Source organism: Mesitornis unicolor, unplaced genomic scaffold (assembly GCF_000695765.1).
Source record: "Mesitornis unicolor isolate BGI_N332 unplaced genomic scaffold, ASM69576v1 scaffold1183, whole genome shotgun sequence".
In the NCBI taxonomy this organism is placed as follows: domain Eukaryota; kingdom Metazoa; phylum Chordata; class Aves; order Mesitornithiformes; family Mesitornithidae; genus Mesitornis; species Mesitornis unicolor.
This window is the reverse complement of record NW_010172342.1, coordinates 1-23,116: the sequence shown is the minus strand read 5'-3', so window position 1 is coordinate 23,116 and position 23,116 is coordinate 1. Positions and strand designations below refer to the sequence as shown.

General features: G+C 42.9%; 1 protein-coding gene across 1 annotated transcript in view; it reads right to left on the bottom strand.

Moving 5' to 3' along the window:
* SDK1 (sidekick cell adhesion molecule 1) overlaps nucleotides 1-23,061 on the bottom strand; it is a gene marked incomplete at its 5' end in the record, with an annotated part of 67,577 nt that extends 44,516 nt beyond the window's left edge. The window contains 6 exons of the mRNA XM_010180326.1: nucleotides 1,389-1,524; nucleotides 6,406-6,476; nucleotides 8,252-8,355; nucleotides 10,343-10,544; nucleotides 14,856-15,050; nucleotides 22,963-23,061. Of these exons, the coding sequence (XP_010178628.1) occupies nucleotides 1,389-1,524; nucleotides 6,406-6,476; nucleotides 8,252-8,355; nucleotides 10,343-10,544; nucleotides 14,856-15,050; nucleotides 22,963-23,061 (807 nt within the window). The remainder of the gene's footprint in view (nucleotides 1-1,388; nucleotides 1,525-6,405; nucleotides 6,477-8,251; nucleotides 8,356-10,342; nucleotides 10,545-14,855; nucleotides 15,051-22,962) is intronic.
* Between the last annotated feature and the right edge of the window lie 55 nt (nucleotides 23,062-23,116).

Genomic DNA, 23,116 nt, shown 5'->3' with positions numbered 1-23,116 from the left:
TCCTGCTGCGAGCGAATTGTAATAATATGCTAAGCTGTGCAAAACTGCAGGTCAGTGAGGAACATGGGCATACTAAGGTAAGAATTGTCACATTATGAGGAGAAAGAGGGAAATTTATCTTAAAATACACTCATCTCCACCCCTTTTTCTCTCTCTCTTGACTCCCTGGAGAGATACAGCACCTTTTTCTCTACTCTACAGCTCTTAGGAACATAGCTGCAGGGCTAGCCAAGAAGAGGGAAGGAGGAAGCAGGTAGGTTTTAGAGGCTCCCTGGTTTGTAAGACTAGAAAGCATCCAAAGTCGTCATTTCATGCCTATTACATAGTCAATCATTCAGCTTTTGTCTGGGAAAAACGCTTATGTGAACCTACACCTATAAGAGGAGCCTTACATCTCTGCTCTGTCCTGGTTAAAACTCCGTACGGTCTGAGAAGTCTCATCCAGCACTGACTATACAATTAAGGTCAGAGTTAGGTGCTTAGGTGATATTTAAAGCATCTACTGTTTCCACACCCCCACAAAAATCACTCTTGCTTTTGTAGAAAAGAACTTCTGTAGAGAAGATGGTGTAAGATATTAAAACAGTCTCACTCAACCCTATTCTGCTGCTTTTAGAGCATTATCTTATTCTGAACATTTCACTGACATCAAACAGGACAAAAGCTGGTCCCTCCGTCAGCACGTCTCATTGCTGGACCATATCTGTCAGGCTACTGAGTGCTCACATCTTTGCCTCCCATCATTTTATTCTGCCTGTTCTTCCCTCTGATTTCCTTTCTAGCTTTTGCCTAAAAATCCTTTTAATTTTTCTATTATTCCTCTCCCTCTCCATTTTCTATCCATGTGAGCCAAAAAACCCCAGTGACTAACATGGTAAGCATGCACTTTTAAATTCTTGCCCATTTTTGCTATTTTCTTACAAAATAGGGACAAGTACTTTGAAATTATAAAAGTTCTAGTTCTGTTTTCTTGGACTGCAAAAAGAAAAACAAAATGTCAATTATGAAAACTACTAAAAAATAGCAAAGAAGAAAAAGAAAAGCAAGGAAAATGAAGTCCCTCTCGTTTTTGTCTGACGGCTGAACAAAGTATACCACGGTGATAATGAAATGGAGGTAGCAGAAAGCAGGAAATCAGGGGATACATGGGGTACACAACATCAATCCGAGCATGCTGGTGTAGATTAGAGGGCACCATTACAAGCAATGCCGATCACAGTTAATAGCATTTTTCAGCATCTTCACCATGTTTTTGTAAAAGTTAAACAATCTCCAGCATTCTTAGACACCATTGGGTGTTATTTCCAAGGGGCAAGAGGGCAAACGGTGCCAAGTATAACAACAGATCACCATTCTGGGATGTTACAGGGTTCAAAATGTGGGCTTACGTGTGAGCTCTGCTCTTAAAGCTGAGGGGTTCTGGACGGTTTTGGATTCTGTTCCAGGTCCAGTGTCGTAATCCAGCTCCCGGTAGTAGATTCGGTATCCCAACAGCAAGCCGTTCAGACTCTCGACTTTGGGAGGCTGGAAAACATTCGCATTAAAAACGAGCTCGTTAGGATGTGCACCACAACCAGCATCCATCACGACGGGCAGTCGCTGACACCAGAGTGTTTTCCGGTGAATACAGACATTAATAACATACAGGGTCAAAGTTTGTGTAATTTGAAAAACACAAGTTAAAGATAACTAACGATTTCACCCCGTTGTGGCAATTACAAAAGGCTCTTTAGTTCAAAGTTGACACCTGATGCACTATGCTACGAGCTAAGCTCCTTTCCTACTTGGTCCACAGGAACCTGTGTGTGGTAAAGAACATAAATAAATACATCCATGAAAATGCACAGTGCTGGCCACCAGCAGTGGAACAGCAAAACAGTATTTCACTTCTCTCAAGATGGAAAGCAATAAATTATTCTGTTGAGGACAAAATCTCTTTGGTGGCTACTTTCCTTGGGGATTCTTCACAGCACATTCTTCACTTGCCATTATTGTACTGGAAGACTGAAGAGACAATAACAAAGATCTGGTGTGTCCTGGCTTTAATTAGGAAGATGAAAATAGGTCTAATTGCCTCAGAGAGGCATTCAGAGAGGAGTCACTATGTGATGGACTCTGGTGTGTTGCAAACCCAGGTTTCCTCCAGAACAGCCTGGAGCAGTACAACTGGTGTGGCCATTGGGCCACCTCAGATATGAGGGTTTTTTTAAATTCTGCAACGTGCTGGAAGATGCTCAGACATAGCAAAGGTTCCTCAGCAGCCCCTCACATCTTATACAGCCAGTGCACTGAAAAGGAGATTTCTGTTGAATGGCTTGCTTAGAGACGAGCCAAGGAATTAATATTTAGGAAAAAAAATTACTTTTATGAGTTTAATACAGGCTAAGAACTGCAGAGAAGAAAAGATGCCCTGAGCCATTTATCTTCTAAAGATTCTTGTGCTGAAATTTGAGGGGCTGAAAGTATAAATGAAAAGGATTTTAATGATGATCTTGCCTTTAATCCAGAAAGATCTCTAGCAATCTTGAGAACTTTACTAAGGAAAACCTTCTGCCCATCATGGAAAAATTAATGCTGGTGTGAAACGCTGTTGCAATAGAAAGTAATACCACATGTAATTTTAATGAAGTAAGAATATTTTTGCAGGAAAGGAGGAAGATACTTGGAAATAACCTAGCGTTCTGCTTCCAGAAATGACAAGAATTTTCCATTACTTGACTACAATGGCAAGAGGAGAGAGAGAGCTGTCCTGCCTCAGTGTAAAGGACTTTGCTTTGGGTGAGAGCTGAAGGAATTAAGCAGAAAGACTGCAATTTATGGAAACCAAAAAAGAAAAAATCGTGAAGTAGCATATACAAAAGCTACACAGGGACCAAGAAAAGGAGCAGGAACTCCTCCAGCAAGCAACTGCCTTCCTTTGCAGTTGTCCTGCCCAGAGGCTGCTGAAAGCAATCCAAATAGTCCCAAGATGTTGCTGTACTCGCTCTGCATGGTTGGAGAACCTCATCCATCATTGTTTCATGCTCATTATTGTGCTCCGTGCCTTGGAGAAGCTCTGGCCACCTTTCATTATTATTTAGTATCTACATTACAGAAGGGTCTAGGAATACAGGATTGAGAGGGACCTCAAGAATCTCAGAATCACACACAGAATTGCTCGGTTGGAAAAGCCCTCTGAGATCATCACGTCCAACCGCTCCTGTCTACCCCCTAAACCATATCCTTAAGTACCTCATCTACCTGCTCTTTAAATACATCCAGGGATGGTGACTCCACCACCTCCCTGGGCAGCCTGTTCCAGCTTCTGACGACCCTCTCAGTAAAGAACTTCCTCCTTATCTCTAACCTGAACCTCCCTTGGCACAGCTTGGTGCCGTTTCCCCTTGTTCTGTCCCCCATCACCTGGGAGAAGAGACCAGCACCCACCTCTCTACAACCTCCCTTGAGGCAGTTGTAGGTGGTGATGAGGTCTCCCCTCAGCCTTCTCTTCTCCAGGCTAAACAACCCCAGTTCCCTTAGCCGCTCCTCATAAGGCTTGTTCTCCAGACCCCTCACCATCATCAGGCCCTCAAGACTGCAGAAAGTCGGCTGCTCAAAGTCCTTTTCACAAACAGAGCAAGCTCCACCACAAACCCAGCTGATTTTTCTGCATCCTGATATTCCTACTGAAAAGTCTTTCCAAGCCTCACTACTTGGGCAGTTAGAAACCTCCATTTAATTTCAACTCTAAATAATACAGAGCTACTTTATAACCATTTGTTCCTGTGCTAACATTGCCTTTTAGGTTAAATCATTCTTTTCCCTATGGAGTGTTTACTCCCGTGATGTATTTTCAAAAGGGCAATCATATTCCCTCTCAGACTCCATTTTACAAGGCAAATAAATCAACCTCTTGTACAACACCCTTTCCTAGTCTCAGATTGAGCCCCTCGTCCAAGAGACTGAACAAACAGACCAAAAAAAGCAACAGTCTTCTCCAGGGCTGCCTGATGATGTGATCGCTCATGGATCAGCTGAAATGTTCTTGACAATGAAAACAAAATACCATGACCATTACATGGGTTTGTATTTCAGTTAATTATTACCTAGAATGAAGGTGCTTTTGGAAAAACTCATTGTCTTCTCCTATTTTAACTAATAATATACATTTTTTTTAATCTAAAAAAGAAGTTGAGGTGGAATATCCTCCAGAATCTTCAAAAGAGGCTGTTCCTTCCTGCTCTGCCGTGTAACTGCCTAACAGATAAAGTTTAATTCCTCATTGCGGTACAACACTGATCTGTTGATAGCAAGCATTGTTTTCTCATGCTTTGATGTTGATTCTCCACTTTTTCCTTCCTTTAAATTTAGGACAGGAAAGCTCAGAAAATAAATGGCTTGAAAACTGTCTTTCTCCTTGCCGTGGAAATGATGATTCTTTCCTGAAAAGGGTACTCTGCTAAAAGGTCAGGTCTTCCCCTTCCTATCTGTCTTTCATGGACAAAACTCTGCTTTTGATGTAATGGATTATTTAAGATTTTGTAGGAAGGCCTGAGGGATCTGCTGAAATAGGTAAAATGATTATGAGTGGCAGCCCGTAATGTTGTACAGAAGTAAGAGTAACATTTTTGTGCTGTTTAAAAAAAAGACTAAAATGTAAGTCTGAGTAATTGTTATCTCTATGGTAAAAGCAGAACAGTACATGATCCTGATGTTAACTGTAATATGCTCCTGAACATTTGAAATAACCTTGCATTATTGATACAACAGACCTCAATGGAAATTACTTATTTTCTCCCTACTTTAAATTTAAAAATAATGGACTGATTGGACCAAGCAGCTGAAAGCACAGATAGTGCATCTAGAGTTTGTTTTGTGAATTATTAACACAGCTCAAAGTTAAAAATTTAGCTTTGCTTGGAAATCTACTCTCCCATTTAGCTTGACTGCTGTTTTCAGTTTACATTATTTCTTAGACACTGCTGTGAAACCTCCTCTTAATTGGAGGCTATTGTGGGACTTGAAGATTTTTGTTTATTTGAAAAATACAGTACGGCTGAATTACCAGGACCTATTAATATACATGTAGTAATGACATATAATCGCCCACAACTCCCTTGAGACGGCTCTGGCACAACAACCCCATTTCATTTTCATGAAATAAAAAGCATCCAATTACCTAAACAACCACCTATTTCACATTAACTACACACCAATAATCAGTCAATTGGGGGAATGTTGATTTCTGCGGTACATCACGCCTCACATCCTCTTTGTCCTCTCTTTGTCTACCTTTTTCTCTTCACCGTGGGCTTTATTTGTAGGTGGGGCAGTAGATTTACATCTCTCCATAATTCCTTCGGTGAAACTGCTCAACATGTCTTCTGTTTGTTCAACATGCTGTAAGCGGTGATGTTACTCAGTGTTGAGCTGCGTGAACTTGGGCCAGCAACCCAGCACTACAGTCAGGCGTATTTTTAAAGTGCTGCTGCATAGCAATAAACAGACCCTCATACATATATTTTTTCCTTTTTTTTTCCCCAAAAATGCAAGGAGCCCCATCTGTACTGTAAAGGCATATGTACATTTTTCACTGTAACACAATCTGTCCAAAGTTATCCTTATTATGTTTGTGGGACATTGTCTCAGGAGCAGGGTGCACAGAGGCTTTCCAGGATAGGTTACGGATAACGTGCAGTGCTCCACTGGGTTCCCTCTATTAATGCTCACTCTGCAAAAAAAAACCCTCAGACACCGGGTCACAAAATGTTCCAGCGTCTCCCAGGAGGCCAGTATTGAAAGATAAAGGAAGGCAGAGGAAATGCCTGTATAAAATGCAGACTTGGCACGAATACTTTCACATCCATCTTGGAGATATTTCGGAGAGCTCAAACTTCCTTTCTTTTCTCTGAAGAAATCTCGATTCTTAGCCCTCAAAGAGCCAAAAGGGCACACGGAGCTCCTCAAAGGTACGAGCAGGATCTCAGGCACAGCGTATGCCTCTGATTATTTCAGCAGCTGGAGGAGGCAGTACGCGAGATGAAGGAAAGCGAGCTTTTCATTACCTGATCTTCACCCGTGCTGCACTCTGTTGAATGTTTCCAATGTAAAGATGCACGACTATTGATACCGATGAAAGGACAGGAGAATCTGTACCAGTAATGATCTTGGACATTGCTACAGAAACTCCTTTACCTCCCAAGCTTTTCCTCATGGGGCATAAAGTAAAAGCAACCGCCAGAAATTTCCATCCATCACTAAAATATATGCCTAGATCAGGAAAATAAGGAAGTAACTGCAGTCCTTTAACTTTACTACACTACTTCCAGCTCAGGAAAACCTTCCTTGCGATGTATCATTAAGGTCAACAAGTCAAAGAAACCACAAAATTGTTCCAGAAACATCAATTTTTTTCATTTTACCTACCTGCCACTGCACAAGAACAGATGAAGTCGTGTGGGGAGTCACTAACACAGAACTGGGTGGCTCACCTGGAACTAAATATGGAAAAAAAAAAAGATAACCACAGCAGTTATAGCAACAGGGTGGAAAATGGACAGCTTTTATTAATCAGATTCTCTTTATTAGTGTGCTGAAGAAAAAAATCTTCTATCCCTTGCTACGTGGTGGGTCTCAAAAAGCAATGCGGGGCATATTCATATCACTGCAAGCCAGGCAGAGCCAGCCACTTCTCACGCATCCCTTGCTCTACCTGTGGCCTTGGCAACTTGAGCAGGAATAAGAGAAAAGCTGCAGGCATAAATCTGGAGGAGGCTGCAGCGTGCCAGCCGCTCACAAACAGCTGGAACACGCTGGAAAGGAAAAGCTAAACCAGCTGTGTGTGTGCTTAAAAGTGTGAGTAAACCGCTCCCAAATTTTCCATAGTATCTTTGCCACAGCTGGGGCAAGCCCACCTTGTTTTTAGGAGTCTATGTCACATATTCACAGGTTTTTTTAGTTAGGATAGCTTGATTTACCACGGGTTAACCCATTCCTGTGCCCATGGCCTATAGCACACACACACACAGAGCATAGCAGCTCGAATAGAAAGAGAGAAAGGCTTATCAGGGGCTGACAGCCCTCCGTGGTGCAATGATCTAGTGGCAGCACCAGGTTTGCTCAGCAAAATAAATGTTCAGTTTGTTAAGGAGGTGAGAAGCTTTCGCAGTGTTTCCCCTTTGTATTGTGAGGAGGCCAAGCACAACTCTGGAATCACTGTAGCTAAATTCAAAGAGAATTGAAAATAAAATTTTAAATCCTGAAACAGTCAATGCTGCCTCATCAGTACCAGTTACAGCCTGCACCAGTGCAGCAACTGCTTTTCAGCAAGGTGGAGATTCAGGATGTCTTTAAAAGGTTGTTAGGGGCATTATTCAAGTATTACGTGGGTTCTTTAACTTAGGATACTCTTGAGCTCTGCTCTCTGCTTTTCTGATTTCAAGATCACATTATTTAAACATCCCTTTGAAAAATAGTTTTCTATTTTTGTTTCCGAATGCAATATTTAACTAGTCACTGTATAAAATACTGGCTAATTCCTAGCACCATATATATATTTATATATATATCTATATATGTATGTATGTATGTATGTATGTATCCCAGTACTGTCCTATGTCCCAGGTTAAGGTTAAATACTGATGCTTTTTCCTTTCTCCATTCACGACATCAGAGCTACTTTTGCATTCAGGCATTGCCTTTATACAATCAAGGAATTAGAAGCTGATCTCTAAGGCTAAAAATAAAAGCCCTGTCAATGTCATTCACAGTTTATTAGCCCTGATCTGCAGGATTAAATGCTCATGTTTCCAGGAGCTTCATACTCTTTCTTACTTATACCTCAGCAAGTTTGCCATATTGCAGACTGATGTGGATTGCAAGTAAAAACAATTGAAGAAACTTCTTCAAATGTATGCATGGTTCTACATTTATTTTTAATGATCTCTTGTAAATTATTCAATTTCTGCGAAGATAATGGTTAGTGCAGAGTTTGGAAGCCAATCAAACGGAGTTTAATTCCATTTTGAGACTCCTGAAAGTATGATTCATTATCAGAGGGCACAGCAGGACACTTAAGGCTGCCTGTTATTAATTCAGCCACATCTCATTACTACCTGTATCAATCTCCTATGAACAAAATTGCATTGGATGTTGCATTTTCACTCCACAGTCCCAGTGGAGGACACATTGTAGTGGCTTCAGCCACCCCTGGAGCACTGGGGAGCGCCCGTCTCATGGTGATGCCCCCGCCGTGCCTCTCCTCCTCGCTTACCATCCTGCAGAGTGGTGACTGCTTCAGTCTCCGCACTGAAGTCACTGTCTCCGATGTCGTTGGTTGCTTTCACTCGCAGTTTGTAAGAGGTGAACGGGTTCAAGCTGTGGAATGTAAAAAAGAGGGTGGAGTGATGAAATCTCCCCATATCATCACTACTGAACAAGCCTCTACAGAGCATCTGCCCATTGGCAACCAAAGTCATGGAGCAGTTTGTCTCTTCTCCACATCACCTTCTCTTTACAGACTCCCCCAGCTCCCTCAGGACGCGGGGGTGTTCACATCCCTGCTGCCATCAGCACCTTCTCAGATTTCCCTTGGGTTGAGTTCCCGAAAACACACATGGATTCATAGCTGGATTGCGCTCCAGAAAACAGCCATGGAGTTGCAGTTCACGGAGCAGCCTACGACTGGGGCATGTTGGAAAGGACGAGAGTTATTCATGTTTAGCATAGCTACGCAAAACCTGGATTTCAAGGTGCTTTGCCTGAGATAGCCTCAGAACAGGTCCGCGGGTCAGCTCATCCTCAGTGTGTGGATGTTTATGACAGGTAGGGAGGAGGAAGGTAAAGGTGCCCGGGGTCAGCGCACAGCAGGCACTGGCATTCCCAGCACCAGCCTTCTGACTAAGCCTCTGTCTGTACCGTTTGATCACTGCCTTTTATTCCTAGTGAATTTCAAATTAATGCTATTACCTGGATTATTTAATAAAGACAGTAACAACAGGTTCCCTGCAGCTCTTCTATCTATGCAGTGCTTTAAGTTATGCAAAGAGCGATTTCCAGCTGACATAACCTTCGCAAGGATCCTTCTGTCTCGGCTTGGCAGGGGCAGGCGTGGGGGAGGCTGCATTTTGAGTCACACGCAGAGGCTAGAAATGCAGAGCTGTAAGTTACAGGGGATTTAGCTAATTAATTGGTAGTGTCTAGCCATCAGCTGGCAGATGTAACACTGCCTACAAACCCAAGTAAAGTTACTTGTAAGGAATGATTAAACATCAAGGGCTAATGCATTGTGATGGGCAGCACTCTTGCACCAGCCGTGTACGACTCTTCTGGACTTTCAGAGGAAAATGCTTTTAGCGAAGAGGAGAAGAAATCTTTTCAGTAGTTCCACCCTATTAGGACACCATTACTTACCTAGAACAGCTTGAATAATTTGAGCCACCTTTCTTGATCTTTTGTTTTCAGTAATGCCAATGTCAAGCCTAAATGACATAGTTGGCTTCCTTGATTTTACAGGTTTTGACTGGAAGGATACTGGGTATAACTCAGGGTGGGGCTAACACCTCCAAGGTCAATATTTGCACCTATAATAGTCAAGTTTTCCTTTTTTCTGCACAGGTAGACAAAAGGATAGTGATGTATCTGTATCTTCTGGCATGTGACCAGCAAACTGCCATGTACCACAGCCACTGTTTTTTATAACAGACCTGAAAAATCTGTATCTGAACACTCTGAATACTTGATTCTCCAAAAGCTCATGGCCTTTTAAAAATAATCTGATTTGTGCTAGCTGGTCAATAGAGAAAATGGACAGCAAAACAAGTACTTCTCATAGACATTCAATTGCTTTTACAGACGTTACAAGGACTTTAATTACAACAGCATTGCTGAGGATATAATGAAGCCTGAATAACAAAGTTTAAACATTCTGATGCTATCTATAAACTTCAGTATGGAAAACACAGATAAAAATGATTCCTATTTCATCTGGAAAAGCTTATATAGAGATAATTGCAATCCAGCATTGAGAGTGGATTTTAACATCAGTCAGTACTGAAAGGATTTTTAACTAGTTGTATTTTATAGAGCATTGTGTAACTACATATGGTTTAGCCTGAGTAGTGTTATCTACCATGCTGAGCTTTCACGGAGGGCTTCAAAAAGATGCATTGCAATCCAACTTTAATTAGATTTGTTGCGTGACCTTCAGCAAATCTCTCAACTGCTGTTCATAACACAACCTCTAAAACAGGAGCAGTAATCTCACTTAAACTCTCTCCCCTAAAAAGACTGTGAAGATGAGTGACACTAGCTTTGGCTTCCTAACTGCTGGAAGTGGAAAATGTGGGAATTTCTTTCACCGTACCTTTCAATATTGCAGGATGTTGCCTCATGGCTGATGGAAGAGGAGTAGGTTTGCCAGTCTCCGTGTGGCAGTTCTCGCACTTGTACTGTAAAATATCGGATTGGTGAAGATCCATCACTTCCAGGGACCCACTTCAACAGCAGACTCCGTGAGGACACATCACTCTGGGGGGTCATCAGCTGTCTGGGAGGTGCTGGTCGTTCTGCAATCAAACCACAGTTTGGTACTGCTTTGAGAGCAAATTCATGGTAACATAAAACATGACAGCCTGATCAGATTTTCAGTGGTAATGCCACAAGAGATCGAACTTTCGGACTTGCCCCATGAAGTATACAAGCCATCCCATTTCTTAACCTTCTACTGCAAACAAGATCAGTAAACCTCATTCTTATCTCCCTGAAAAAAAGGTCACCATTGAACACACATTTTTTCCTAGCAACAGGCCCCAAACACGGAGGGGGGGGCGGTCCTTACCCTGGCAGTTGGTATTGGGTCTGTGTGGCAAGGTTTTGGTACTGGGTGGTTTCTGTGAGAAGCTGCCAGAAGCTTTCTCTATGTCCGATAGGGCCAATGCCAGCTGGCTTCTGCTGCTGGCCAAGGCTGAGGCAAGCTGAGTGGAGTGGTAGCACCTCTATGGTAAAATATTTAAGAAGTGGGGCAAAAAACCCTGCACAAGTGCAGCCAGAGAAGAGATGAATGAGTGTGTGAGAGAGACAACTCTACAAACACCAAGGTCAGTGAAGGGGGGGAGAAGGTGCTGCAGGTTCCATAGCAGAGATTCTCCTGCAGTGGTAAAGACCATGGTGAGGCAGACTGTGCCCCTGCAGCCCATGGGGGTTAATGGTGGAGCAGATATCTACCTGCAGCCCATGGAGGACTCCAAACTGGAGCAGGTAGATGGATCCAAAGAAGGCTGTGACTCTGTAAGGTGTGATGAACTGACCACAACTCCCATTCCCTGTCCCCCTTGTGCCCCTCAAGAGAGAAGAGGTAGAGAACCTGGGAGTAAAGTTAAGCCTGGGAAAAAGGAGGGGTGAGGGGGAAGGTGTATTTAAGAGTTGGTTTTATTTCTCATTACCCTACCCTGATTTGATTGATAATAAATTAAACTAACCTCCCCAAGTCGAATTTGTTTTGCTTGTGACAGTAACTGGTGAGTGATCTCTCCCTGTCCTTATCTCAACCCACGAGCCTTTCATTACATTTTCTCTCCCCTGTCCAGCTGAGGTCATAGAGCAGCTTTGGTGAGCACCAGGCATCCAGCCAGGGTCAACCCACCACACAGGTTAAGGAATAACCATTAAGACAAGCAGCCAAACAAACCAAGCCAGGTTTAATGAAACTCAGTGGTGCTTCCAGTTGCACTTGCCATTTTGACATAATTTGCTTGCAAACTAGTTCAATTTTTAACCTGTGCTTACTACTTGGTACTACAGGACTAAGTTATCTCTGTGCTACATAGCATCCTCTTCCACCAGCTGCTCCCCAGTCGAGCCATGAAGGGGCAGGGATGAAGCTAGACAGAGCGGAGTGTAGCAGAGCCCAGGTTTACAGCCGATACTGAATTCCTGCACCAGCTGCCTCTGGCAAAGGACAGGGAACCATCAGCAGCTCCTGCTGCTGCTTCCAAATCCCAGTTTGGAGACAATACAGAGCTGGGGCTCGGTACCCGCTGCAGTTCCCTTCCAAACCTCCCTTCTTCTTCCCTTCACATCCTCTAACCTTGAACCTGCAAAGTCAAACCAGCCAGTGCCAAGGCTGAGGGAGATCTCTCCAGAGTAATTAACTGTACGCCTTTTAGATGAGGCAGGGAATGGTAATGCAGGTGTAAGGACGCCAGTCCCCAACTGCTCCAGTATAGATCTCCTTTCCCGTCACTGCGTCTCCGCACTCCATCGATTTCAATAGAGAAACTCTATAGAGTGAGGAATAATTGTTTAATTGTTTATCATGAAGATTATTGATTCTGATTAAAATGTGTGGCATGTAATAAAGCAAAAATTGATTGCAGACACCGCAGTGACTTGCTTTTGAGAAGCAATTCAATTCAACTTCATCAGCACTTGTTTCCATAAACACACCTCTGCCTGCCCGATTCCTCACAGCCCTGTATGCCGAGCGCTTCATTTCCATGCCATCCCCGAAAATCGTTTCCTGTGCGTTTTGGCATTTCTCTGCAGCGTGCTCTTGCTGACATCAGTGCCCAAAGATTTGTAAGCTATTAGCTGGAGGAAGCCCTCGGTGCCAGCAGCCCGCGAGCCGGAGCACGATGCAAAAGGTCAATGCCTTACACTGACAGGCTGAGACAGGTACTCAGGGTCGTTCTAGCAGAGGAAGCAAGTGCCGGGCAGGGATTTAATCCTCTCTGCTGATAACTTTAACCAGCTTGCAGTTTTGGGCAGGTCAGATCTTGCAGTCACAGTCTCCCATGATTGGGTTTCCCTCTGCTGCTAAAGGGAGATCTTAAAATCTCCTGTATTGCAAGATATACTTCTTGACTGTTTGTACAAAACCATTAGTATAAAGAGTTTATTTATGGGAGTTTGGCCACAAGCAAATGCTAAGGTGAGTTCTTTGTGCAGGAATGTAAGGCCAGGCCATATGACTCAATGGGCGACTTTTAATTTCTCACTACATTGACATTTTCAGACTCAGTTCCGCCACGATCATTGGTGTTGACTATTCTGTAGGGTATCACACCACCATTTCAATGGACAAGAGTGCCCAATTTTGCTAATTTTCAAGGGAATTTTTGTGCCTGCCTACCTTAGTATCAAAAACTACAAGGATATGAAATGCATTTTTATTAATGGTATTTAAATATCTTTTCACTCTAGAATATTTACTGTCATGTGCACAAGTTTTGGGTTTGTTTGTTTATTTACTTGCTAGCAGAATAGCTGCACTAGATAAATTTATTTATCATCCCCTCATATCAATCTTGCTGATGCGAGATTACAGATTCTTCTCTTTGCACTTTACATATGGGATCAGCTCAGTTAACACTCGGTGCCTTGGGACTCTGTTCCACAGCATGCAGAGAGACACAGCAGAGCCATCCATCAAAAGGAGAAAGGGTTCATTTTACACTATGCCTTGCCTATTCAAGATAACCCTAAAGCATTGATAGCAACAAGGGATCACTGTTCCCGCAGCGGAGCTGGGAGTTCTGCCGTGAGCTATTGTGTATCCAGCCGCAGCTTGTGCACGGTCTGAGAAATGTGAGCACATTTTATTGAAAAGGAGAGGCTCTGAGCTTTGAGTATTCACTTTATTAGGCATCGTGGTTTTTTTTTCCTGAAACTTCCACATGTTGGACTTCAAACTTCCACTTTGACAGCAATCAGACAGGGGTGGAAGAAACCCTGAGCTGATAAATCTCTTTGATGGACAGTATCTTTAGCAGAGGCACTTTAGGTTTCCTAACACAGCTCTAGAGGCTCTCTCTGTGAGGACTGCGCTGTTATGCACTTGGAAGGCTGCACATGACCTGCAGAGCTCTGCCAGGGGGAAGTTTAACACCAACCAGATAGGCCAGAAGTAGCTGAAATGTACCCCACAGGTTCTTGCTGCTGATGGTTGAACATCAGGCCAATGTCCTCTCTTCTTAAAATAAAATAATAAGGAAGATACTGTGGGCAAATAGCATGGGAAATGCTTACTGTTGCGCTAAATGATTTGCAAGGTGTAGAAAGGACTTAAAACAAGAGACTACTTAGTAGGCATGTTTTAAGAACTAAAAGTAAATAGAATTGGTTGTATTATGGTGCAAGATTCGGGGTAAGAGAAAAAACCGGGCACACAAACACATGCAAAAGCGCTAACAACAGCTGAAAGACGTCTATGCGAGTCTACCCTAGTTACCTGCTGAAGCGTGCTGCTCTCTGACTTGTGATTTTCATAAATCACAGAAGTGGCATGGTTCTAATTTTTGAGGGAGTAGTTTTCTTAAAGATCAACGTTAGAGATTCCGAATGCGAATAACCATTTTACGGCTGATGCAAGAAGCAGAAAAATTCTGGGCAGTCCAGATGCGAACACTCAAGTGTGCGGCAGTGAAAGGCCAGAGTAATTACTAACACATTAGGTCAGGGCTGAGGCACAATGGAGGAGCCATGGAGAAATCCTGCAACATCACTCACCTCTCATTTTGCATTCCCTAATCAATATAATTCATCCATCACTTTCTTAAGATTTCAAACTTTCCAGAAAACGAGAGAACTGAAAAAAATAATAAATCCGACTTCAGAAGGAGCTGCATACGGCCAATATAGCGGCTGATGGAAAAATCAATCTCCAACAGCCCGGCAGGTTAGAAGAGCTGTGTCTCATAAAAGCCTGTCTTGCTCACCAGCTTTCTCAAATCATGATGTTGCTATGGTTTGGGGCAGGTTTATGGGGTGAGGAGGAGGAGATGCACAGGCTGTAGCCTGTTATTAGAATTCCCCTAAGTGCAGCGCAGGCTCCAAGGCATGCAACAGAAAGTGCCTCGACCTGTGGCTGCAAGCATTACCTCTTTTTTCTGTAGTGATCACTGTGGCTTCCAGAGGCTCCCCCCAGCCCTGCCTGGTCTTGGCAGATGTTCGGAAGATGTACGCTGACTCCGGGGCGAGATCTGTAGCTGTAAACTGCCTGACTGTAGAGCCAACCTCCACCGTCGTGAACTTGTTAGGGCTGCTGCTGGCCAGCCGGTAGGCGATCTGATACCCTGAAATCACAGCAGCAACAAAAGACAGGTTAGGATTTTTTCCTGGCAGAGACAAAAGAACACCAAAAGTACTAGTTTGTTGTAATTCATTGTTTATCTGACACCAGAACAAACTACTTTGCTTCCTTTAGTGCCATAAGGCTCTGCTGTATGATAGCGCTCCCCCAGTCACGTGCCGTACCTTACAAGGGAAATCACACACTGTGGCACACACAAGGGTCTACCGAATATTATCTGCCATTAAACTGATCTCAATTTCCACCTTTTACACCAATAAGATACAAAAATGGTTTAATCTTTCCTGAGAATACTGGAAAGGCCTAGAAACAGAGTCCATGCAATTAGAGTTGAGCCAGTTCAAGCCAACAGTCTCTGTTTCAGCTTTCCACCCAAACCCATGCCCACACACGTGTATGCGCACACGCTCACATGCAGCTCTGCCCTCTCACACTTTCAATATTGGCTCTAACTAAAGGTTCCTCAGCTGCAGAGCAGCTGGACTGCCCAAACCATGCAGCCTTTGTACTGCTCAAGTCAAGATTTGCTCCTGATTTTTGCTTTTTTCTCAGCTCTCCCACTCCTCTGTAACTGCAGCAAGTGCCAGAACTGCCAATAAAAGCATCCTCCTTCTATCATTCAACGTTCCTGCCCTTGCCCATAGCCCAAGGAAGAAGCCTGCGAGCTGTGAGGTCCTGCTTCAACCATGCAGCACTTAATAATCAATTTTGTTGATGCCCGTAAGTGATAACTCCTATTCCAACCTGCCTGACAATTAGGAGTTCACAGTTTAGCCTGTATTATTAATGATCCAACTGTGCAAGAGAGGCCTTCCAGAGCTCTCACGCACCACTAGCAACAACTGTCCCCCAAAGAGGAGCTGCCAAATGTTCAAATCCATTCTGTAAACCCAGCAATTGAATCAGGCTCTCACTTCTGGAGCTCAATGGTAGCTTTCAGTCCAGCTGCTGACTTCCAAAATCAATTAATACCAGAACTGGAGTGGGGCTTTGTTGCCCAAGCTGAATACAGTTGTATGATTAAATGCTTCACGGAGTTACACAGGGCAGAGGGCAGCCAACAAATCCAAATCAAACCAGCTGAAAACAAAACAGTCGTGACACGACTCTGCCAAGCCTCTGCTCATCTTCCAAATGACAGAGGGGTCTGCAGCACCTGAGACCATCTCTTTCTCTTGGAATTGATATCCCAGTTACAGTTTGAGCTCCCATTGCGTTTTGGCCATAACAAGAACAAGGGGAGCCAAACCTGGCGTGCTTCATTTGCGAAGGTCAGCACATGAAAACTGAGGTTTTTTTCTTACCTGTGGCTACGAGGCAAAATCAATGACACTTATTTCCCACTGTGAATATGCAGCAATTGGCACATGCCTACACACAGAAAAGGCACAGAGTTCCTGCGGTCTCCTGTACTGTATGAGTGCCATACTTGCGTGTGGTGCACGCTGCCACAAACAGTGGAATTTAATTGGGATACAGATGGTATTAATTTTGGTGTGCGGACTCTCACAGTGCTGTTGACCACGAACCAGCGTTTCCTTGTCCATTTTTCTCTAGCAGCTGCTAGGGGATGTGAGGCCACAGCCATAGCTGCCTCATGTGGAACAAATTAGATTGCACCGACACCTCAAAGAGCAACTTGGCTTTTCTTCAGCCCAAGCTCCCCCAGGCTGCAGCTACAAACGGGTCTGGGGACAAAGCTGATTCACCAAAGTGCCTTAATGTTGATTTTTCACAGCTCCTGAGCATGTAAAGATCCCAGCAAAGTCTTAGGGTCTTACGCTTTGAGCATTTCATTTTATCACCTGCAAACTACCTCCTTTTATCCATGGCACCAGCTCTCCCATTACTGGTCCAATATATTTCACAAAAATGTTTCTGTACCTTTAATACTGAAGTATTTTGATCTTTTTTAAAGTCCAGAGAAAGTCAGATAGCAATGGGGATAAGGAACTGATATACTACAATCTTTTTTGTTTATATAGATGTGAAGAACGCAGGAGTGAGGACCCCAGTGCAGGATCTCAATAAGGGGGAAAAAACAGTCAAAGAAAAGCACTGGGGAAATTTTTACAGCAGCAGAGCAGGGAAGATGAAGGAAGAAGCAGCTAAGATGGCTGAAGAAATTTGATAAAGGGACATAAGACGTGAAGGATAAGACCTGGAGGGAAACAGAATATTAAAAGAATAGAAAAGTTGATTTATCTAGTTATTAAAAGATAAGTATGATATCTGGGACACATCCTTGTCGAGCAATTTCCTCTCTTTTCGAAACTTTTGTAAAATATAAAGTGTAGTTAAAATGTAAGGAGGGAATAGAAAGATAACTATTTACTGCTAAATGGCGCTACTCATGCTGGAAAGCCAATTACAAACATGCTCAGATTAGGCAGAGGAACACATACATATCTAGGCCATTACAATAACTTACACAAGAGTGGATCCTTGGCTAAAGCAAAAACTAATTTAGCCACAAGAAAGAGGAAATCACTCGTCACAGCCTGCCTCTGACAGGCTCTGCAAAGTCCCCTCCAATGCATCCCTCTGAAAAACAGCATCAGCCCTCACTGTCCTCTCCTACCCCTGCCGTGTTGGTTGGCACTCAGAGCAAATATCTGTTTTCCTGGCTATCTCAGGCAGAGTTTACACAACCAGAGCCACCACTTTTACGCATTTCCTCAGAAACAAAACACTTCCCTCTCTCTGATGGAGGACACATATCCAACCTCTGCACCTGAGCTCAGCTCACTCTTATTCCACCTACAAACCGCCTGAGAGACACCCAGCATCTTCATTTTGATCCCCTACGTCACCTTCTCCTATCAGACAGCTTGGGACAGACAGGATACACACTGGCATAAAAAGCATCATTTTTCTCTTTCTCTGAGTGACACAGAAGATGCAGTATTTAAACCACAGCTTGGATAATAATTAGGGCTAACGCAAGATCAAAAAGATAAAATTATTAAGTTGATGGATTTCAGCAACAAGGGATGGGAGAAGACAGGAAATGTTAAGTGACATCAAACGAGGCAAATCAATAGAGGTAAATGGAAAGTGTTCAAAGAGAAATTAATGTATGCTCAGGGGCTCTAAGAGGCAATAACCACAATTGCTGCAGTGGAGGAATAAGGAAGCTTCCTTCCCCTATTAGAGCATGACAATAAGATGTCACAGGTATCTTAGATTGAAAAAATAAAAAAGCAAAGGTTATGAATGAAACTAAGATCTTTAAAAGGTTGTCAGAGCAAACTTTCTTGGGAAAGGAATATCTTACAGAGTATGAAGTATCGGGATGGTCAATAAGAAGAATTCATGTCGTTTTCTTAATTTTTCTTTTTTCCCCATATTAGATCCCAATTCACTTCTGCTATTGGGAGTTCTGCTGTTCACCAGGCATTCAATCACCATTCAAAACAGCATTAAAAAAGCCCTGAAAGATCAACTCTTCAGGAGTTTATTTATTCATTGAAACTAGGCTTATTTTTACATTAGCATCTTTTTAAGTATTTTTTGCACAACTGCAAGCGGTTTATGAGCTACGCTTTCTGAACTCAATAAATGGCAACAGACTGAACTGCCTGTTAAATGTTAGGTCATTGCAACACAACCAGTGGATTCCCCAAAGCAAACAGGCAGGAAGATGACAACACTCCATGAATATAAAAAAGCTTTCAAGCTCATCACCATACAAAGCCCTTCAGAAGTGACAGCACCCGTTCATGCAGGCCATGGTGCAGCAGAGATACAAACATTTATTAATTTGTCACAGAACTTAGGGAAAGCCAAACGATATTGGGAGGTTACGCTCTGCCTACTGGAGCAGCAATCCAGTTTGTTGATTTTACTGCTTATCTGTTTAAGGGCCAGCGGGTGTGCAAATGCAGTCTGGGATCAAAATATGAATTTGCAAACATGGATTACATCCAATTTTGGTTCTAATTCTCAGTGGAGTTCTTACAATAAGCTGCAGGTAAATGCTAAATACAACGATACCATGAGGAATACTAACCAGAGCCGGGAAGGATGGGGGTTGAGCTCTCATTTGCAGGGGAAGCTCATGGCTACAAGTGCGAGTACGCACATTAAGGCATCATCTTTCCTTAACAGTATCCAAAAGGACTATGCTGGGTGCTAGCTGAACCGAGTGCAGAAAAGAAGATAGAGCAAAGCCTCAGATGGTTACTGCAACATTCCCAAAAGGAGAAATGGAAATATCTAGCAGTCTTCCACAGTAAAATATTTAAACAAACAAACAAGTGGTTTTCCCTCTTGGTGCCTGCCAGTTATTTCATCCTGCTAATCTCTCTCTGAAATGCTAGAACATGTTTTGATACAGATTACAGAAATGTTAGCTGCAAAGGTGCTTGTATACTCAGAGGACAAAGCTAGCAGAGCAGGAACATTAGTTCAAAGGCTCTGAATATAAGTTGCTCTTGCAAAACAAGTATTTTTTCTTTCTAACTCCACTAGTGAATTGAGGGCCACTGCGCAAAATTATGTTAACTTATTTTTTCCAACAACTCTACCTCAGTGCACTTGACCGTGGTGGTCACAGTGGTGTTTTGGAAGTTCATTACAGTAATGAGATTTAAAAGGTGCACAGGAAAAAAACCCACCAAAACTTGCAACCTTTACTTAGAAAGCTACACATTGGTTTTTTATCTATTTCTGAAGCACTCCTCACTTCTTAGGAAAGATCACAGAAGTACCCAGCATGAGTAATTCTTACTTTTTCTCTCTGACATCGGTAGCTAACTACTTCCTCCACGAACCTCAACGTTTCTACTATCAAAAAATCTAAAGGAGTGAGAAGTGTTGAATAAAGACAATGGACTTCAAAGAGGTGGACTGGGGAAATTGGCAGGTAACGTCCCCCTGGGAAGGAATTCTAAGGGAAAGAAGAATTCAGGTTAGCTGACAGTTTTAAAAGAGACCAAAAAAAAAAAAAGGTACAACTATCCCAGCGCAGACAAAAGACATGAAGAGGCCAATATGTTTGCATTCAGAGCTCACTAATGACCTGAAAATCAAAACTGAATCGGACAAAAGTTGAAGCAGGACACGTGTCTAAGGGAGTGTATAAATAGACAGCACAAGCACACAGGGACAAAATCAGAATGGCCAAAGTGCAAAGTGACTTAGAACTTAAAGGGCATCAAAGGCAACAAGAAAGATTTTATAAAAACATTAGAAATTCAAGAGACAGAAGGAGGACAGGTCAACTACAGGGAAGAAAAGACGAACACAAGCCAGGTGAGACACAAGAGAGCGGAAGGCTGATACCTCCATTGCTTCATTTTCAGACACAAAAGAAGTTGATGCTGACTAGATACTTTACTCAAATTAAAACTGACAACAGTGTAAGCAGGGGTGTAGGCTAGAACAGACAACAGGGTAATGAATATTTAGTTAAGCTAGAAGTAATCAAGCCAGAAAGGCTTGATGGAATTTGTCTTGCAGTCCTTATGTCGCTAGCTGGACCCATCTCCAAATAATTAGTGATTATCTTCTTGGGGACATGACAGGTGACATCCCAGAATATTACAGAAGTACCCTATCTTTTAAAATGGGGAAAGGAAAAACAGTGGAATTATGGACAAATCAAGTTGAAGTTCAATACCGAGAAAGATCCCGCAAAAAATATGAGTCAATATATAAGTATCCATGAAGATAATAAAGTGCCAAGTAACCGCCAATACGTATTTGTCTGGAGCAAATAATAAATATAAAAGAATCTATTTTCCATTTTGACAGTGTAATTGGCCAGGTGGGAAGAGTAGATATGATCCACATTGACTTTACGTAAGACTTTAATAGGGTTGCACACAGCCTTGTCAAAAGCAAACATGAGAAAGAGAACCTAAGACAAATACTACACGTTTTGACTCGAACACTGAAAAAAGAAGTCAAAATGCTGTTATCAGTAGTTTGCTGACAAAATGAGAGAACATATTAAGTAAGGTTTTATGAGAAAAAGTCACAAGTCTAGTTCTGTTCAAGATTTTTATTAATGACCTGGCCAATGGAATTGCCAACTTAAAAAAAAAAAACACCAAATTGTTAGTGGCTGTGAGCCCTTTAGAGGACAAAAGTGTAATTTAAAGTAGATCTTGATAATAGGGAGAGATGGTCTGGAATCAGTAAGGTGAATTTCAATAAAGGCACCTGTGAATTATCACACTTACAAAGAAAAAGCTTAATGCACATATAAAAGAGGGACTGATTGACCTGGAAGTGTACTACAGAAAAAGAGTAGGAATTAATCTTAGTTACAACACCAGTGTTGCAAAAAAAGTCAAGTCAGGACAACATCAGGTATTCTGGGATGTGTTACTGGGAACGGACTATGCAAGACATCGGAGACAAGAGCCAACACGCTGACCATGCCAGGCATTCTTTACAGGACACCCTTCCCCTTTCCTTCCAACCCTGCATTTATTTGCATGAGTTTATCATCAATGGAGCAGCAATGAGTAAGAACCAACTGAAAAAGGGATGCATTGCAGAAAGCACTGTGGAAAGACAAAATAAAAGAGAGTTCCTACTCCATCGAGCTTGCTGCTTCAGCAAATAAGGCTGACGAAGTGCAGCAATGTGAGACTTTGGAACACAGTCAGGAGAGCAAAATCTTTTTTGTACTTTCTCATCATTTCTATCAAATGATTTTTTTTTTCTCCTTAACCACATCCTGTGATTCAAATCCCAGTCTCTACTGAGAGCAAGCTTCTAGGACACACAGTTCCTGAAAAAAGCAACAAATCAAACCCACAAGACAACCTGGAAGCCAAGCTTCCTTGAGCTGCAGAGAAACCCTGCGTGGATCCATCTCTGGCAGCTAACTGCTGCCAAGCTTCACACAGGCTCAGAAGATCCCTGCAGCGGCTGCCTTCGCATCCCTTTTGCTAATCTCCCCGCATCTTCAGGCGCCAGGATCACTTTGGGAAACTATACACCTGAGCAAACACTTGGAGATCATGATTTCCCATTTAAATGCGATGTAAGATCATTCCTTATTTAAGGGATGTCACCAACACAGCAGTATTTGAAGCAGATACCCTCCACCAAACAGTGAAGGCTTCAGGAGATATTGATAGAAGACTACATGCAAACCTGAACAACAGCAATGAAATTAGAAGCAGAAAGGCCTGGCAAACTGAGGACTAAACAAAACCCAAAAGCTTTTGTTTCTCTTCTCAGAATTGAGAGACAAATCTTTACTCACCAGCTAGAACTACCATAAAATGTGTTTAACTTTAGCCGAGCACACAAAATTGCTGGGTGACTATTAGCTACTTTAATTTTAGAGGCAAGAATGGATTCTTACATTGTTTAAGTACAAGTAGTGGCTGGTGTACACATTGCAAAGACAACCCAAGAGTTACGAGAGCAGGAAGGTAAGAGGGTTTTTCCCAAATTCCTGTCGTGCCTTTCTGCCCCTATTTCCCTTGATGAAAAGCCAAACGCAAGTTAACTCCCTGTGACTTGTCAGACAGTATTATGCACAGGAAGCAATAAAACGGCAGCACACATGAAACTGAAATGTTGGGCATGCCCGGCAAGGTGAAGGAGGGAAGGAGGGAAAATCCAGCTCTCTCCTGCTGCAGCTTGCCCAACCGCCAGCCAAATGGGTCACAAACCCAAATGCAGATGGGAAGAGAGATGACAAACACAGTGCCATGAATGATGTGTAATTCTGGCTCAAGAAAGCACACACCATGGAGCCGGGCGGACATTTCCCCCTCACCACAGGGTACCATGTCTCTCAGCTGACACCAACATATTTTCTTTAACCGCAGATTTGCTTATGTGTGGGGAAGGAAAACCCAACAACCGGAGCTCGCTCTCGTCTCCAGCCCTGCCCTCCCGTTTCTCGGTTTGCTGCTCTTTCTTACCCAGAATAATTCCATTGGGCTCCTCCGGCGGCTGCCAAACGATCCGTACGGACGTCAGCCGCACCTCAGGGAACACCAACCTCACCGGCGGCCCAGGGGCTGGAGGGAGAAACAGAGATCATGGTAGAATCACAGAATCACAGAATCTCAGGAG